General features: G+C 38.4%; 1 protein-coding gene across 6 annotated transcripts in view; it reads left to right on the top strand.

Annotated features, from left to right (window-relative positions):
• The first annotated feature begins 409 nt into the window (after nucleotides 1-409).
• Nucleotides 410-19,975, top strand: part of LOC124282299 (semaphorin-1A-like) — a 42,365-nt gene continuing 22,799 nt past the window's right edge. For 4 of the 6 annotated variants that reach the window (XM_046718255.1, XM_046718254.1, XM_046718256.1 and 1 more), the window contains exon 1: nucleotides 11,509-11,907. In XM_046718255.1, coding sequence (XP_046574211.1) covers nucleotides 11,811-11,907 — 97 coding nt within the window. In that variant the 5' untranslated portion in view covers nucleotides 11,509-11,810. Of the gene's footprint in view, nucleotides 513-11,508; nucleotides 11,908-19,975 lie in introns of those variants that run through there. The other 2 variants (XM_046718253.1, XM_046718257.1) reach the window with 2 other exon arrangements.

Genomic DNA, 19,975 nt, shown 5'->3' on the forward strand with positions numbered 1-19,975 from the left:
CTGGAGGTAGTAATTAGGAAATGTTAATTTATGCAATTTCCATTCAGCTGAAAATTACACAAATATCAGCATTCCAAATGTTTTACCAAATGAATTCGCTATTCAGATTTTAATGCATATTTGATCAACATCAAGTGTATCCGTGTTGTATTACTTCATAAACATATGCAGCAATAAAGCTGTGAATAGTAGCCGACGCTTCAAGACAGGGGCAAGTCTGAACAGTTAGCTCAGGTGATGTGTTCTAAGGTATAGTGGATCCCCCTGTCTCCCCATGTTTGTGTGTTTAATGGCAAGTCGGGGCCTGGCTACAGGTATTGGGCAGCTTGCCAAACACTGAAGCCGCCAAATTTGTTTACTCACCAAGAAACCAATCAAAGGCTACGATGACAAAGGCTCGTGTCTTCTGATTGGCTGGAAGTTTACTACCACTATTACTACACTGTCATCCCAGACTTCTGTACACAGTCCTGCAATGCTTTCCTGGATTTAATTATTTTATAATAATCAAGGTACGTGCAGATTTATATTTGCATTACTTCATAATTACTTGATTTTTTAGTATAATTTGTTTAAACTGAAGTTTTCCTAAAGTACAGAGTTGTTTTATAGGTCAAAGCTAGCTATAGCTACCTGAGAAGCTTGCTCACCTGTTTTCACCTGTGGAGAATTTCTCCAGGTAATGAGCTTCCAAGCTGACAGGTGTGTTAAGATATACAGAGTGCATATGTAATGCACTTCCAAGTGCATGATATCACCTGACAGTTACTTGCTCAGGTGTTCTGATGTTCATATTAGGTAAATCATATTTTAACTTAACTGTAATTTTCCATTTATCTGACAGTAGATATCCTATTATATCTAGTCATTATTGACTACATTACAGCACCAGCTGCTCAGGTATATTCATTTTTACCTGCACAACTACACATGACCCTCATTTACTCCAATGTGTGACCGGCACGCCAGGTCAACCACGCTACCCTCCCCCTACCACCCCTCCCCCCACCTCGCCTCATATCCCCCTGTCCAACCAGACTTCAGTAAACATGTCCGACCTGAAATCGTGCACCTCTCTACTACCCTGTCCCACTCGGCTTTCCATTAATTCAAGCTGCATGTCTTTTAATCAGTGTTAATGTTTACTATAGAGAGTAGGAGACCTAGGCTTGGACGACGCTAGGGCTCCAGTTGGAGACATGTAGATTGGCCAGTCAGGGGTTGGAAAGATAAGAGCATGACTCACCTGCCCAGGTGAGAGTGTTACCTATGTACATATACATGATTGACAAGTCATGCCAACTACACATCACGTTCCTGGATGATTATGCATGGTTTGAGCCAGGCAACAGAGGATTGCAAGGAAATGAGCTTCTTTGAGGTTGTACTTTTTATTCAATCTAAAGGTCATTTGGAATTTTATAATTGCATAAATTGTAATTAGTTTAAAGTAGTATCCAAGATTGCATAGTTTAAACTAATCTGTTGAGATATCCCCAATGTACAATATGGTATGTGTAAAACATTGCATGCTTATGATTTTCATGTTTAATTAATAATTAATAATTTTGCTTCTAAAATTTAATTATGTAAATTTGCAATACAAAGTTGGAAGGTATATTATTTTTTTTTGCTTTAATGCAACATATGAATATTTTAATGCACCATGAAATGAGGTAGTGAGTGAATGAGTGAGGTGAGTGAATGAGTGAGGTGAATGAGTGAGTGTCAGAAGTACACCAGCTGTACCACTGTCAGTGGTCTGTTGTTAACCAAGTCAGAACCAGGCAAACCAGTGGTCGACAGTATGAGCAACGAGCAATGTCACACAGTTCCATAACACACTGTAACCACTCAAACCTTATTCGTCACCTACAGTAAGTACGGGGTACTGGCTGCCTGATCTCCCCAGGAATGTCAGGCTCTGACAGGTAGACAACAGTGCACTTAAGTACTCTGTCTCAAAACCAAACCCTGAGTAACATATCCAATTTTGAAGTTAATATGCCACACAATTGACATTATATTACCAAATATATGTAAATCATGAAAATGATTTAATAGACAGATGTATTTCTGTATCAGATATTTTACCCACTCCCAATACTGCTTACCATGGTGACCTGGGAATGCTTCCACAGTAATCCTAGAGTCAGCTAAATACATCTGGACTTGGGTACCATTAGTATATCTGAATGTCTATGATGAGGACAGAGTAAGGTGATAGCTTAAACAAAGTGAAAAATGTAGACTAACATTTCACCCCAGATATACACTCTCCGTATGTAAGACTGACTGACTGACTGAGTTTGGTTTTACGCTGCTTTTAGCAATATTCCAGCAACATCACAGCAGGGGACACCAGAAATGGGCTTCACACATTGTGCCCATGTGGGGATTCGAACCCAGGTCTTCAGCGTGACGAGCCAACGCTTTAACCATTAGGCTACCCGACCACCCCATATGTAAGAGTATGTACTAAATACATCCAAATGGGGCCAAGGACACCACTTAAGTTCCCAGCTGTGGCAATCTGGACAGGCCCTATCAGTCTAAACATTTTGAATTTCTTTTTAATGGTCAGCAAGATAGATTATAAAAAACTGCAACATGTTCATTATTTTACATATCATATTCTTTGTAATCTTATGCTGCATTTTCATACAGGATGTCATGAGACTATAAATAATCAAATCCTGTTTCTGTGGAAGGATATACGTCAACAAATTTATATCAAGATCAGGCTTCAACGTCACAAATATCCACTAGACCTTTTCACATCCTGGGCTCTGGAAAATCTTGGGGATTACCATATTTAAAAACTGCACACAGGATCCGGATGATCATTGCAACGTATGTCAAAACGACATTTAGACAGGGGTATTTATGAAGTCAGCTAAGATCAGAAGATTAAGCCTTGGTATTGTTTATTCAGTAGTTCAAAACTTTTCTGATGAGTAAAAATGTTTGAAATATCAAAAAAAAAAATTCAAAGATTTTTTACCTTTTGAAAGTTTTTGACAAAGGTTATTGTATATTCCTGAAAGACTGTATTCCAAACACTGGATCATACATGTAATGATTCTAATTACACATGAAACATAATTCCTGTTGATTTTGAAAGAATAATTATTCCACTTGTGTGGTCTGTCAATACATTTGACTTTATGGAAAGATAAAAGTGTGACCTCTGAAAATGCTGCATGATAAACGGAAACCTCGTTACTTTGGTTTCGTGACATACTCCATGTTCATCATGCCCCATTTAAATCCAGTCTTTTGAGGAAGTTGAAATTTAAAAAGAAAGGCAAATAACAATGAAATCTTCTGAAAGAAGGATGTGGCATGTATTGTGTCAAATGTAGTTTTAATAAATCACAGGTTACTGTCAGTGTGTTATGTTTCTGTTTCCGAAGTCGAAATCCTTCTTGACATATTGTTCTGCCGTGTGAAAATGTAACTTGGAATTAAAGCCATCAGATAAAGTTATGAAACAGATTTGGAATTAACCGTTTGATCAGAATTCTATAATTCGTGGGAATTACGATAAAAACATTTAGTCCATCGTAAGTGTCTTTTCACCAGGGGTGGTGGGGTAGCCTAGTGGTTAAAGTGTTCGCTCATCACGCTGAAGATCCGGGGTTCGATTCCCCACATGGGTACAATGTGTGAAGCCTGTTTCTGGTGGCCCCAATATAATATTGCTGTAATCAAAGCGGTGTAAAACCATACTAAACCACTCACTCTTTTCACAGTGTATAATTGTTCCTCAGAAAATGTTTTTATATTTTATATAAAGGGTATCAGATAATGACAAACATTGTCAGGATATAAAAGGATTGTTGCCCAAGACGTTGTGAGGCAAAGCTGTCAAACAGGCATACAGATATCCGTATAATGTACTTCACAAGTTATCTATCAGTCAACAGAAAGACATGTTGTACTTTTAGATCGTAGCTGTTGGTATTTCATGCAAAAATAGCATGAAAAAACATGCCTCGGTATATACTACTCCAAAGAAGTTAAGAAACCTGAGGATCTGTGAAGGTCCGGGTTGGAATATTGATCTTCAGTAACCCATGCTTGTCGTAAGAGGCGACTAACGGGATCAGGTGGCCAGGCTCGCTGACTTGGTTGACACATGTCATCGGTTCCCAATTGCGCAGATCGATGCTCATGCTGTTGATCACTGGATTGTCTGGTGCAGACTCGATTATTTACAGACCGCCGCCATATAACTGGAATATTGCTGAGTGCGGCGTAAAACTAAACACACTCACTAACTAAGAAACCTGATTCTTAATGTTAGGGCATCATTTTTTTTTAATGTGTTTCACATAGCCACCAAATTCTGAACATGCGTTGGTCGGTTGGGAGGAAAAAAAAAACTTAATAAAGAAAAAATTACCCAAATAATGTTCTTGATTCTCATTTATTGTAATTCTTATTACAATTTCTCGCGTTCTTTGGACTTGTGGCAGTGAGATTAAAACATATTAGATAGATAAACATTTTATATGGCGCGGTGGTACGTTTTAGGTTTGAGTCGCCTGTGTTGAGATGGGGGGGGGGGTAGAGAGTTGACAAAATTAGAAGGGTCAGTTGGGCGATGGGAAACACAAAAAACAATTAAAATGCTGCCTTTACACCAGTTATCGATTATGGCATAACTGTAGTAATATATAAGATGGTCTTCTTTTGAGTAGTATCTGAAACTTTGAAAAATTTCACTCGACAGACTCCTGTGAAATGTACTGGGTATTTTAGTACTCCATCCAAACAATTGTCAATCTCTCACTGGTCAAGAACCTGTGATTGAATGATAAAATGACCTCATGAGATGGGCCTCTTCAGTCATTGTTGTGGATGAACAGAAATGTTTTACATACGGTATCACTCATCAAGGTTCTCTGCATGATGTAACCTTATGTGATGGACTCAAGAGAACATCTACCAACACAACTAGCTATCTACCACCTCTGACTGAAGTAGACAGACGAAGCTCCCAAAGGACCAATGCCCCTTTTGAGGATTTCCTTAGATCCCTATCCCCTTTCAAGCACCTCATAGATCCCTAATCTTCCTTACTGCACCTGTAACACACACCAACATGTGTCGAAGCAGTCTCTCAGTCAGTCAGATGGGTATAGATAAAGCATTGATAGAATTAACAGTGAATAATAGATGTGATGCTGCCCCTCGAGGCGGGGGTACCTGCTTCAGGGCAGGTTCTAGTGTTATCTTCAGTATTAGAGAGGCCGTTGCATTGATACATCAACTGATACGACCATCGGGAGAGTGTAGCTTTGTGGAGGTGATTGGTAAAACCGTAGATAAAGATATATAGGTTATATATACCACTCAGGTGCTAAATGCGTACCTGAGGAAAAGCATTAGAGTTTGACTGGGATGGAGGCTGGATGATGAAGTCACCGATAACAGCAACTCCGTTAACAGTTTATAACCTTTGTTCGGAATTTGTTGACTAGATTAAACATTAATTAATCTGGCCCATTAGTCATGTGATCTTGCAATTTGTCATCTAAACATTTCATTGGTGAGAATCTTATTGTAACAATTCTTTAAGATTTATTCGAATTTTAAGTAAATATGTTTTGAATATTTGTCATGCTTAGATTCAAAGTTATATGTATTAATAGCTTTTATGGTCCAAAAATCACCTTATCTCAAGTTGCCTTTGTTAACATGTCATTTGTCACGTCGGTGTCATTTTGTTATCATCCATATGTCTATCATCGTGTAAAACATAAACTGAACTACCTGGCCGGAAAGTTAGACATATATGTTGGAACACTGATGGACTTTTACAGAGCCTTGATTCCTGTGTTTTAGCAGGAAGTATAGGGAGTTTGTAATGAAATTGTCAACAGCTGTGCATGTGTATGTGTGCACACACATGCATGTGGGTGCAACATTGTTTATGGTGAAAGTACATCTTCCTTGCATCAGCACTTGACAAACGCTATATGAACAGCTATACCTATCCATATATATATAATATTGTTTAAGAATTAGGATACTTAATAAAGGAAAGCACTCTGAATATATGAATTAAACTTGTCTGGAATACAGTTAGGTTATGACTTTGGACATGTCGATTGATTTGAAAAAGAATTGAAACAGGTTTCATCACAATTTCATTGTTAGCCTATATGCAAGTATTCAGGTCATAATGTCAATACAACAAAATCAATATCACTGTCAATGAAGTATCAATAGCTATAGACTTGATACGTGTACAAAGGAACATGCCATCCAGTGCATTACGACATATATAACCCTACATGTTGTTATTTGCCTGTATCTCTAATATAACCCACAACACTGTCCTTGCAGCCATGTACCAGTGTATAAACCACATACACAAACATACAATGTTATACAAATTGGTTAACCATACTAAGCGTGCCTATTACCTATACATGATGTCAGCATATGAACTAAGTGATGTTTCCGAGTACTTCATCTGGCGCTCACCATAGCACAGGTGCATATAACTATGTACCAATTATACCACATTAAGGATAGAGGGATGGGGCTTCAAGGGAAACAATATAATTGGGGGTTGTGTACTGTCTAACCAGCAACACTGTTGCATTATGTATTTGCACTGATTTATGATATATGACATGACGGGCTATACTTCCTACTTGTTGTGAAATTGAGTGAAATTGGCTTCAGTCAACCAGAAATGCATGGTGATTATTAAAATGGAAAGTCTTTAAAGGGGATTTTTTGTGATATGCCTGTGCACGGGTACAGGCTGTGAGTGCAGCAGTATGTGAAATATGCGTACTTTGGGTTGAAAAGAGGGCATGCCATGTGCGCTAATCCAGAGTTACTGATAGGTACTGCAATTGACGTCACTACATGTTTATGTCATGTTGTATATTGCACGTATACCATACCCATGGAGTGCGCATGAGGGTTGTATTGTACCTCGTGTTATCCTTGAACTTGCAGACTGTCACTAGCTGACGACTGTATCAAGAGTGGCGGACACTGATAAACAATTGTCATACTGATGAATTATCAACAATAATCTTTCATTCACCGTGAGTGGTATTCATATGTACGTGAGGGTTTGTAGGTACACAGTGTAAGAATATCTGAGTTCATTTATCAGGATATAATTCAGGGAAATACTGGTGGAGGAACGTGTTTGTTGTCGTGTAGTCATCCATCAGCAGCCAGAGGTGGTACAAGATGATCATGGATACAAGTTTCCATGGTTTTAAGTGAGATTCAAATAAACTGAACTGACATTTTAAGGATGCAAAAACTGATATGATTGAGCATATGTTCTGTTCAAATTAATTAGCAAAATGGGCAATAGACATACAAATATGAAAGGTCAGTGTCAAAGAATACCCCTGTCTTGACTCCTCACAAACAGATTCCATTAGGTGTAGAGGGTAAAACAGCTGTCAAAGTGACATGAATGGGACACTGAAAACCACTTTATGTACAGTGACACCTTGTTAATCCAGAAACTCCTCTAACCTTATACAGACCCTGAAACAAATATATCCCACTGAAGTCTAGAATATGTGGCAGGTCTAGATTTCCACAGTTTCTGAAAATGAAGAAAATCTCAGGGCTCTTTATCATTATATATATTTTTTTATTATAAACTGTTTCTTCTGTAAAATATGTTCCTTTCAGAGACTAGTTGTTAGTCTAGAAACTCCTCATTCCCGACAGGTTCCAGATGTGTTGTCTTTATGTTATGAGAACACTGCCATTCTTTTATCTGGACACTTGTCAATCCAGACAATTTCATTCTCCTATTCTCTTTAAGGGACTGCATGTATCCTTCACATAACACTGGACTGCTACACATCTTGGATCCTCTGAAAACAATCTCATACAATAGAGATCTGTATTTGTCCAGTGTTGTCAAAACAGATGTAAACATACCGACCTTAACTAAACGTAGCAATTTACCTGCATGCATCAGCGGCTACCTTTGATGTACAGGTACCAATGAACATAAGTTTGACTCAACAATTACATTATGTTTAAGTACTGCTGATCAAGCCGAGCCACTTAAACATATTTACATGCTTCAATACATTCCTGTGTTACAACTTCTGTCTAATTTCTAGATGGCCAGTATGCTTTATTCCTGTTACATTTGTCTAGAGGCTACTGAATTGGTGGGAACATTCTGCCTCCCATTACATCACACACAGGTGTTGCAATCAACAGGTATGAAGTGAGTAACCTTGATCCCATACAGGTGAAGCCTTGGAATACCTCTAAGTTTAATTCCATTACAATCAATCTCTATATTTAAATACCAAAGACTAATCGGGGTTCGTTTCAACATTGCACCTTACTTTTTGTGTTTTCTGTGGGATCATCTCTATTGACCCTAATACTTCAGATCCAATTCTGCCTGCTGGCACTTAAAGCGTTATGTAATTTGTAACAAAAGGATTTCTGTGCATATTAATCCTGTGTTAATAATTCAGAATAATTTTAAATTAAAATATGTAGAAATTTTGATAAATCTTTTATTGAGCAGTTAATGGTAAAAGATTAAAATTCAATTTATTAGTTTAATTAGATTCACAAATAAATAATATTTATGTGTACACATTTATGTCATATCATGTGTTTAAGAAGTTAAACAGACAACTAAAACACACTGAAACTGGTAAACATCGGTATTGCTTTCAGAAGTGCTCCAAGCTAGGCATGAGTATAATCATTAAAAAAACAGCAATATGGGGAAAAAGACTTTTCTTTAAATGTCAAGCCTGCTTCACTAGGATAGGTGTTTTTCAAAGTTAACCTTTACAGAGATAACAAAAAAGGGAATGACCTCCTTCACAGGTGACACCAAGATAAATGGATTAGTACGATTTGCAGAGTTTACAAAAAGGTGTTAGAAGGGTGTGGGATTTTTTTATTTAAAGGAAGTATGAAGTGAATTTTAATTGAATTAAATGTCAACTTTATCTTGGCTCCATAAGTCTAGACATTTTTCATGCTTACTAACTTTCCTATCATTTTAGTGTCACTTTCGACTCGCTTTTCACCTGAGCTGTGCTCGTTAGTGGCTCACAGGTAGGCACCCCCTAGAGAGCGGAACAATACCTGGATATTATTGTTTGCTTAACAGGTCCATAATACATCAACAATACTATCAACAATAGCCAATAGACATTGGCCGTGTAGGTGTCAAACTTGAAAGATTTATGTTAGAAATATGAATGCGCACAAGAAAGTGACCTCTTGGCTGGGGCCGTTCCTTTACAAACTGAAAAAGGTTTAATTACTAATCAAAATGGAATTGCTGACAGCTATTAGGTGTTGTTAGTACATAAAAATCATCATGTTAGAAGATAAATAGGCCATATAATGAGTGGTTTCACACTGAAAGATTTACATCAATAATTGAGTTGTTTATAAATAAGTGGTTTTAGTCGAATCTGGAAGTGTAAAATACCTCAAAATTATGGAACCCGATATAAAGTTTTATTTGTTTTTACTACTAAAATGGGAAATCTTAATTATCTTTTAAATCTTTGCATAAACAAGAGCTACATCTTTAAGAATGCACTGTATGTGTTCATGTCTCACAGAGCGAGGGAGTGTGACGCAAGTCTTTCATCAGCTTTGCACGCTGTTGTTGTCAGTGAGATGTATTGCACTGCTGTTGCTGTAGACGTAGGAAAACAGCCTCCTTAAACATTGTGTGGTATTTGATCTGAATAGCGCACGACAAGCAAGAAGTGAAGCAGTAGTAGTTATTACACCAGTAGTGTCAGTAGTAGCTGTCCTCATGAAGCGATATAGCGGATGTAGTGGTAGTGATTATTGAAGTCGTTATAACAGTAATAAAGATGAGTTGCCAGGATAGTGGTAGCAATAGAAACGAAAGTATGTGTAGTGAAATAGTAGTAGTAGTAATAGTAATAGTTAAATTCAGTTGTCAGGATAGTAATGGCAATAGGAACAAAAGTAGTAGTAGTTGTGAGTGAGTTTAGTTTTACGCCACTTTCAGCAATATTCCAGCAATATCATGACAGAGGGACACCAGAAATGGGCTTCACATATGGTACCCATGTGGGGAATCAAACCCGGGTCTTCAGCATGACGAGCAAACGTTTTAACCACTAGGCTACCCCACTGCCCCTGTAGTAGTGTCCATCCAGGCAACCCCCATCCAGGCAGTACAAATCTCCTAATACTGGTGTGTGGTTTCAGCGTTGAGAGGTTGCGAGCTGGCTGTGGCAGCCGTGTATTACAGATTACATAACAAGCAGCCACAGAGGCCCACAGTTACACAACTGACTGGGCTCGCTTCAATCATTCATGACCTCACTATACAATCGGCTAGCGCATAATTGGTCCAGACTTGCATCATCTGAACACATGGGTCTGTTTGCGACTAAAAATTGATTTTATAATTTAATTTCCTTGATTGTCTGATCCAGTAATAATAGGTTTCGTTATTTAAATGTCTGGCTGGTATGGAACATGCATACACTGGAGATTATTTACATCAATAAAAACATAATGCAGCATACAACAAACACGACTGAAGAAAGAAGTAAAATGTTGAATTATTAATAGCATCAAACAATAATGTGTGTGTGTTTGAACAAAGGAATGAAGCTAAATGTAGAATTGATGGTGAAAATCATTGTAAATTCCCCATAAAGATTTTTGACGCTGATAGATTTTTTTCCTGTTGTGACACAGGGGAATACACATGAATCATTTTGATTCTGGAGAAATGACAGATTTTACACCTGGAGAGTCACTAGTTACATTAACGACTTTTAGCTTTATCACAGTTCAATGAGGATACAATATTGTAACATTGTTGGAGAAAAACAGCCAATAAATGTCTGAGTCATAGCTTTGCTTCCTCAACAAGTGATTGACCCCAGGGGTCTATAAACATACATACTACCCAGGGGGTTTCCTACAGGTGTGTAAAAACAAGCTGGGGTCTGTTGACAAAATTGTATGACGTAGTATTACATGATGCATTGGAGGATAACATATTTGTTTGTTTATCATGAAAATAGAAATATTTATGATACAGGGTCTCTAAATTTGTTGAATTAAATAAATTCAGGTTATCATCAGGATGAATTAAGCTGGCTAGGACAATAGTCTTTGCTCAGCGTGGTACAGAGAAATTACTGTGTAGACTCTGGTTGTTCAAAGATGGCTATCTACTGAGGCTTGCTTACTGAAACTAAGGCAGCAAGCGTGGTTGTAAATTGGCGTCTGCTTGAGTGAGCAGCTTATCAGCCATGGAGTGACCACTGGGCTCCCTGAATCCTCACTGGTCAGTCTGTGAGCTTTGTTTATTCAACCCCCAGCCACTGGTCTTAATCCCTTGCCTTACCTGCCTGTTTATTCATGCCTGGCTGCTCCTGAATAACAATGCATATTCATGAAGCCAGCCAGCCAATCAGAGCTAAGTAGTGTTATCCAGTGGGGAAGCTGTAGTGTAAAGGCCTCAGTTGACTCTAAGCAGAGCTTGTAACTGGAGTTGTTGTGAGAGCATGTGTGGATTTCTCAAAATTACACTCACATAGTAAACTCCTGAATACTACTGCGCAAAGTGAAGCATTTGTGATTGGATATACTATCAGAACTTAGCACAGCACATGAAGAGGAGAGTTTTTGACTGCGTGACAGCTGGGTTGATGGTGTAGCAATGCATGAACTACCATAACAGTCTCTATTGTAGTGTGGTAACCTAGCTCACTGATTGCCTCTGTCTTACCCTAGGACTAGCTGAAGGACCTGCCTGCACTATGGAGTTATTATGTGTTCTTCTGGTGATATCAGCAGAGCTGACCCTCGTGGCCAGTTGGCGAGATTGGCAACCCAACTCAGTTGTGAAGATTGGAGGTAAGAACATGACACGATTCTCGGAACACAGCGTGCCACATGGTATTGTTTGCGATTGTGACACCTAGTTTAGGGCCTATTTTGTCAATTATTTCATCATGATTGTGAATAACAGACTGAAAATTATCTGTAATAACCATTGGAAATCAATTTGAGGTAATTTGTATGGTTTTTGTTTGTGTCACAAATAACACCTGTCTATACAGGTATGGTAATTACAATCATTTATGAAACACAATGATGGATGCGGATCATATTGCAGATATCTACTTGTGGCACGCTCTGTTCTTGATTACCCAATTTATGTCCTATACACAGCCTAATTACAAACTGACATTGTTACAAAGATGTAAATGGTGTATTAAACACCAATCATAGACACAAGTATAAACGTATAAACCATGTCTCTCTGTGCATCATTCTCTCGTGTGGAGTATTTTCTGATGAAGGCTCTGGTGATCCCAGCAACAATATAGGCCACGTATTGTGTAGACTCTCGTCTGTCACAGATATCTACTTTCAATACCCCTCCCAAGCGGAATTAATTCTATTTTCCATTACACACATGTGTCCTCCCGAGACACGTGCAGTGTTTTCATTTTAGCTCAAGGACATTCTAAATTGTCTGAATCAAGCTGACATCCAAATTCTGTTTAACAGCTTCTTGATACAAACGGAAAGATGATATTTTTGTATGATAGACCCAGAATTCATTTATGAAATAATTTAACTGGGTAATAGAATTTCAACCATTCATTTAAGGTAAAGGGGCTAAGATAAAGAAGTTGAATAAAGAAGTTAAATATAGAAATTGATCTGAAATATCAGCAAGGTAGAGATATTTTGGCATCCAGGGAATTAATCTCCCAAGCTCAGGGCCATGCTGGCTGTGGGCTAGTGTCAGCTAAGCCAGAGTCACCCCAAGCTGTTATTTCACACCTCAGTGTCAGTAACAGGCCTTCAATAGATTATTACATAACCTGGGTCACTCAAGCTGAACAGTTACTGTCCAGTCAAGATAAGGCACAACCTCAGTGGGGAACTCAGCAGTAACGATAACCCTTGTTGCACTCAACTCCTACCTACAATGTGATGTAATTGTAATGCATGGAGTGAAAATCACCATTAAGTCACAGTGTTAAGTGCCAAATAATAAATAAAGGGATCTTCATTTTTCGTATAGTTGATACTTTGACCCCAAATTAAGCACTTGTTAAAAAAAACAGCTGTCTGTAATGCATTTTATGATTGAGTTCTTTGTCCCAAATCATTGGACAGTAAAATATTTTTCTTTTGTACGAATGTCACTACTTGGTTGAATTATAGCCAGTGTTGTTTGACAAATGGCATATTTTGTATGGAGGTGGTGTTGTACATCAACCTGACACCCGGTGGGATAGGTCACATCCTTCTGTGCATCCTGGTAGTGCCAACTTGTCATGACAAGTGATACTGCTTATTACTGCACACAAACACGATCAGGGAAACCTACACCACAATATACTTTCTCAATTGTCTCATTAAGATTTTCAACAAGTGTGTATGGCTATCAGATTCTGATGACTCACTGAACATCAACACAGAGCAGACGGGCAGTCACATGGTCTATGAAAAGGTCAACAAAGTTTCAACCAGCTTTCACAAATACTTGCCCCAGTGGCCAGCATGGGGACAATAGATTTGGCGGGAGTTTGGGGATGTCCAGTCGTTGATCTGTTCACTAAATGTCGTATAAATATCTGTGCACTGAGGCTGTGTGGACTCACACTGCCTTCTGAGCGTGCATGTTGGTCTTGTCAGTTTGTCAACTCGAATATTTGCCTATGGATGACGGGCACAGAAAAAGTTGCCCATTCTTCATTGATTTGTCTCATTTGTGACGTTAAAGCCTTGCAAATCATGTCTTTATGATGTTGACGCTACAAGTTTTAACATTAGTTGAAAATAGTGCCAAATTCAATCTATATTTTTTAAGATGTTAGTTGTCATAAGCATTATCGTCAAATGACAATGAAGTGTTTAAAATTTGGGAATAAGTCACGGCTATGTCTACAAAACAATGTGCGATTTGTAAATATTGACGTTTTTGTTATATGCCATACACCCAGGATTGCTGAAGCCTATAAAGTTGCTTGAAAAACATAATTGATTTATAGACGTGCACATTTGTTTCACATTCGCTCACTGTGCCCCATTTGGGGTGAGAGTTCACTCGAGTCCAGTGTTGAAAGGTCGGCTGCCCATCATAAACTTCAGAAGATAAGCAGCTTTGATCTAAACACGTGTAATCATGTCGTGGTCTTCTGCTTCTGCACCTTCAGCTAATTGTTTCAGTTTAACTGTGTCTGAAGTAAATCAAAACCAGTTTATCTTTGCAGCCATGGAAAGGCATGATGCCTGGTGCTGTGGTTGTAATTAAGGGAAAGATGAGTTTTTTCATCATGAAAGGCAGGAATGGTTCATTTCATAAACAAATTATGTGCTCATGGGGCTTAAGAAAAGTATCCACATTGGTATAGCAGGAAGTCTATTCCTTTGAAAAAGCTGGAACTGTGTTGGGTCTTAAGAATTTAAAACTATACAAATTCTTCTTGATCACTGACAGCTTTGCATCTTTCAGAAGTTTGGGATTATGACAGTTGTCACATTTCATTGTCTTCAAACAGCATTATGTTTACAGGGATGCTGTGTTTTGTCACGGAATTTAGCAATTATGAGGAAGAAGTTTTAAAGTAAGAAGAGCTGGTCTCCCAGGAAGGCTAAGAAAGTGTTGTTTGTGCGTGAGGTAGAGCCCAGGTCAGTTAGAGGGCTAGGTAAACATGGTGTCTGAGAAACACCATGCTGTCACACGTCCCTACCCCCTGTCACTCCGCAAGGCCAAAGGTCACTAACTGACCTTTAACCCAACTGGACATTTGAAACTAACTTGGTTGTAGCAATAAGGAGGTTAATTGGCTGAGAAAAAATATAGACCTGAAATAAAGTATCGAATTTACATAGCAAATGTAAAGGCTTTATTTGTACAGTTATGGGCTGCAGTGTACATATTGTGATAGAATTTACCAATTGATTACTAATTGAACGTATCTTTAACAATCGGTGGTGTTAGAAGCATAGGTTGTTACATTGGTTAAAATGAGTGTACAATATTCACTCCAAGATGACTCACCAAGATTTACCCTCTGTATTTGTTATTGTGATAAAATGACCCCATCCTTCCATCCCATATGGAGTTTTTATGGCATCCGTGTATTGATTTACACAACTAGGCGGGGAAGGAAAGGACCCCAGAATCGGTGCCAAGCTACAGAAACCGTTTCTGCAGCTTCTCAATGAAAGATTCTCACACTCTAATGGTCATTGATTCAGAAGTTGAGCCAGGAAATATTACGCCCCGAAGAACTACCACTTTAACAGTTCAGACATTTTCCCATAGAAATTGATTAATTGCAAACCTCCAAATGATTGTAGGTTTCAGTTCTTACTATGGGGGTTTAAGCCCTACCATAACGATCTCTGATAAAAAAGTGACCATTCATCTTAAGAAGGTCTCAGTTCCTTTTAATACGGAAAGATGTGATCTTGAGAGATGTCTTCCATGATGAAGTTGTACTCTCAGTCACACTTCAGGAAAATCATTTGTGAATTTCCTTTAAGGAAATGTACATTTCCCTTCTAACACGGGTCTCTCATTTAAGTCCCCATTTAGATCTTAGCGCTGAATAATATACCACTCCAAAAAATCACAACATTCAGAGGTCAATATTTATATAATCAGAACACTTATTCATCTCGATGATGCATTTCTTTAAGAAGCATGAGTGTGATAAGGCCTTTCCTATTGAAACTCACTCATATGTTAAAGTCATAAATCAATTCTATCACACCTAGCTATGTCGTCAGTTATGCATGAAAGACAGATCAGTCTCTGATCACAAGCAGAAAAATCCATTTAGTCTCCCAAGACCTGACAGTATTAAAAATAGATACCACTAGAATAGAGAAGGTTAGTTCGTGGACATTTGTTCTCAACACCGAAAAGGGACAGGAAGACCAGAATACTCTGTCCTGGGATCGGCTATACATTCAGATCAAATCTAATTGGGATAAATATGCCTGGAGTGTTTGATTTCAATATTGAAAAATGATCCTTCCAAACTGTAATATTGTTATCAGTATGCATGGTTAGGGCTGTAATAAGATTATTTCCTGCCCTGATCATGGTTTTTCATAGCATCATGGTTAGTACAGAGGGAGAGAGATGCTAGTTTCAGCGCATCCCATAATGTCAGTTTCACCATTATACGGAGGATACATCTTGTTGTTTTATGTGTGAGATTGTCTTGTGTATGGGTCGGGATGAAGATTGACGGAAGATGTGCAGACAGCTGGGGTCGCAAATACTGGCTAGAATCTATTTCTGTGTGGAACATCTGCGGACTCGACATGATGCATCAGTGTTTGTGCCGGGTGTTGAGCAACTCAGCTGTGCCGGGATAATTAGTCCCAGTATCAATATCCCTGAGACACACTTACACAATAATTGTCCACTGATTGAGGGGAATCAAGCTCACATCCCTGTGAACTTTAGCAAAACCTTGTTAACGCGAAGATCTTGGGACTATCAAAAATATATCAAGTTCTCATAGTTCAAGGCGAGCAAAACACTAGAAATCTACAATCAGCATTGTCTTGTTTGCACATGAAGTGTATTTTGTATCACTATCTAAAGGGAATTTTTGTTTGGTCCTTGTTACAGAAATACATCTACCAGATGTATACTACTCAGAGAAGAAGCATGACAGTTAACTATAATAGTATGAAAGGATGAAGTAGTTCTTGGCTTCCTTTGAGTAGTATATTTATTCATTAGCACAGGGTCCAGGTATTGGTATATCCATACGTAGTGTCATTTCCTCACAAGTGATGACTTTTGATCAGCATGAATTTCAATTGGCATTTGGTGGAAGATTGGTTGATGGCATTCATGATCAAGAACATTTCAAGATGGCATTTGAAAGGATGTGTTGATAACCTGAAGCCCTATTTACATCATTATGAGGAGACAATTGTAACATGAACCCCTCTTCCTGTCACAATTACACCTCAAACTGTGGACATTTGGATGCACGCAGGGAGATCAATGGTCAGGAAAATAGCTGGAGGATGTATTGACCATTTACTGACCAGAGACAATCTGATTGTCTAATTGATCTGCCAGAGGCCATGGGTCAGAAAGAGCTATCTGAAATCACGATACGTCTGCCAAGTGGTATTGACTGGACTTGTGAATGTAGAGACCTGGGTGGATGGACAGAAAGATGGATGAACACATTGAGACCTGTCATGGGCTAGCACAGATGTTGTAGTAAATCATACGTGTAATGGCAAAAGTCTTAAGATGAAGGCTTGCCTTGTTATATATTACACATGAAATGCTGAACATAGAAGAATGTTTCGCATAACTGTAAGTAAGTAGGTAAATTTATATCCTCACGTGAGGATTATAATAGGTAATCTTTCAGACCAAAATTGTGGACCACAACAGCATATTTTTGGGCTGTATTACATAACTGATGTGGGTTGAACCTCAATGGATGAATAGTATATTGCTTGAAAGATTAATTACATACCTTGAATAAAGGTAATTTGTTTTTTACAGTTGCCATCAATATGATAGTGGTGTGTTTCCTTCATCATACAAATTGGGAAAAGTAACCTAGAAAAAATATTTATATTGAGTGGGAAGCATGTGAAGTCTTCAGTTCAATCTGTTTTCCTGAATCGAGGGATGAGGGGAGTTTGAGTATCCAAGGCTTAGCACGCTGAGGTATTAATTAAATCCACTGTTAAAGCTGACTACTTCCTGTGGTGATGGGTTGGGGGATGTGGTAATTTGCCGAGCTCGTCTGTGACTGATGAAGCTTGTATGTGTGGGATGGAGTCACATGGACGTCTGCCAAAGGGTTAGGCTTTCAGCTGAAAAACCCTGGTGTGACTCGATACACATTCATACGGAATACTGGTCATTTAAACCACAAAATACTTATGTGTTGATGTACGTTAATGTGTCATGTTAATGGTGTATCAGCATTTTTTAACAATGGCTAAAAAAAAGCAGACGGCAGTTTTGGGTGCTGGCCAGTATTCTATGGCAATCCTGTCATGAGTAGACTGGTGAAATAGTAAGGAATAAAATATGGCCCCTACAATTATATTTTGTCATCAACAATGAAATTGTATTTTTAAATTTAATCAAAGTCTGGTGTTGGTATTGGTGATTGTGGGACAACTTTTAACGAGGTAACAGCATGTATGACGATCAAAAGCATATATGACGATCAGCACAAGAGGCAATTAATGTTGTGAGGTTCTCGAAGAGCATGGGAAAAAACAGCAATTTGCCATGTGTTGAAACAGCCGAGTATCAATTGCACTTGTTAAATAATTATATTTGAAAATACTGATGATGAGAGGTGATCCAGACCGTTGATTTTCATTCATCTCATGCTCTGCATGACACCTATTTCCCAGCTGTTGATGATGATGTCATTGTTCTGTACTCAAGAACTGCGATATAGTAGCATCCTGTTGCTCAGTACAGCATTCAGGAACAGTGGTACCATCAGCATGGACAGCTGACGGCCATTAAGTACAGATTAGTTGAAACGTTAGGTATGTAATCATGTCAGATAGTGCATTGGTCACAGTTGAAAATTACATACAATTTTGACACTTGTTGTGAAAGACACACCATTCTTGACTGGCAGATATGAAAAGCTTCCTGCTGTAATTGATAGTCACACAGTGCTTCCAAAGATCAAAGGTTACCATTGTCATAAATTTGTAATGAATCGCGATTTCATTTGATTCTAATTAATTGATACGTTGGTTTACCCTTGCATTACATCTTCACTTTGGAATTCTTCTTTGTGTTCTTGTGAGTGTTGGAGTGCATTAAACCTTATAGAATCAACTCACCACGACAACCACTTTTTATGACTCCAAAACAAAAGAGTTATACTGTGGTAGACACACTAGTCTTTTGATGTTGGCGATAGGGCCCTTGGGGCAGTTTTTGCATGGTCCCAAATGAGCACTAGAATAGATGAGAGTGGAAGGTGTATTCTTGCATTGCACTGTAGGAACAGAAAGCTGGAAGTGGCAATGTTGAAACTACATCCAATAAAAACTTGCTGGTAGAGAAAGATTTGATGCCTGAAATTGAAAAGAAAAGACCAATTAGAGTAACCACCGTCGATGTGGTGCATTGTAGATCAATGTTACCATTGATCATGTAAGAATTGCTCATTAGTGTAAAGTTACAAAAATGTGACTGAACATTAATCAGTAATAGTTACTCTGATCTTGAATGCTCCCATCTCTGTGTTCCATGATTACAGTGAAAACGACTTCTTAACATTCTTCCCAGTATATGTCTACATGTTTTTTCCTCATACTTTGAATTAATTTTCGGCCCTATGGCTTTGCCCAGTGTCACATATTCATGACATTTAGGACAAAGGTCAATGAAAGGTCAGTCTTTAAAATAAATACTTAAGTGAAATAAAATCAGTCATTGTGTTAATTGATGGATTGTGTAGCTGTCAGCATTGTCACCAAATCTGAATCATTATTCAGGTGATTATTTAATCTGGTTCTTCATTCTAGTGTCAAACCCCCAGAATTACAAGAGCTACTGTGTTCAATCGGCCAGTCTTTTCGTAGATGTTTGAGTAAACAGCAGTGTTAACTGTGTAGGTATGTGTTGCGAAAGGTAAAGAAATCCTGTCCCAATACCAAGTCGTGCTTACAAATGATCATGTTTATTTTCCAAGGGGTTTTCTGCCTATAAGATGATCCTGCTTGAAATAGGGTTGGGCCGAAACCCGATCTAGCTTTTGTATGGAGAGGTGGGTTTTATGTATGGCTATTCAAGATGGATTCCCACTCTGCTTGAAGGTCCCAGCGCAGTATCTGAATTGACGAAATGGGTCAGTGGTATTGAGGAGCCTTTATTGTAAGGCATCCCCCATGCACCTGAAGGATGAAAGTGCTGATTCACAAT

Source organism: Haliotis rubra, unplaced genomic scaffold (genome assembly GCF_003918875.1).
Source record: "Haliotis rubra isolate DU_JTF1 unplaced genomic scaffold, ASM391887v1 Scf298, whole genome shotgun sequence".
NCBI classification, from domain to species: Eukaryota; Metazoa; Mollusca; class Gastropoda; order Lepetellida; family Haliotidae; genus Haliotis; species Haliotis rubra.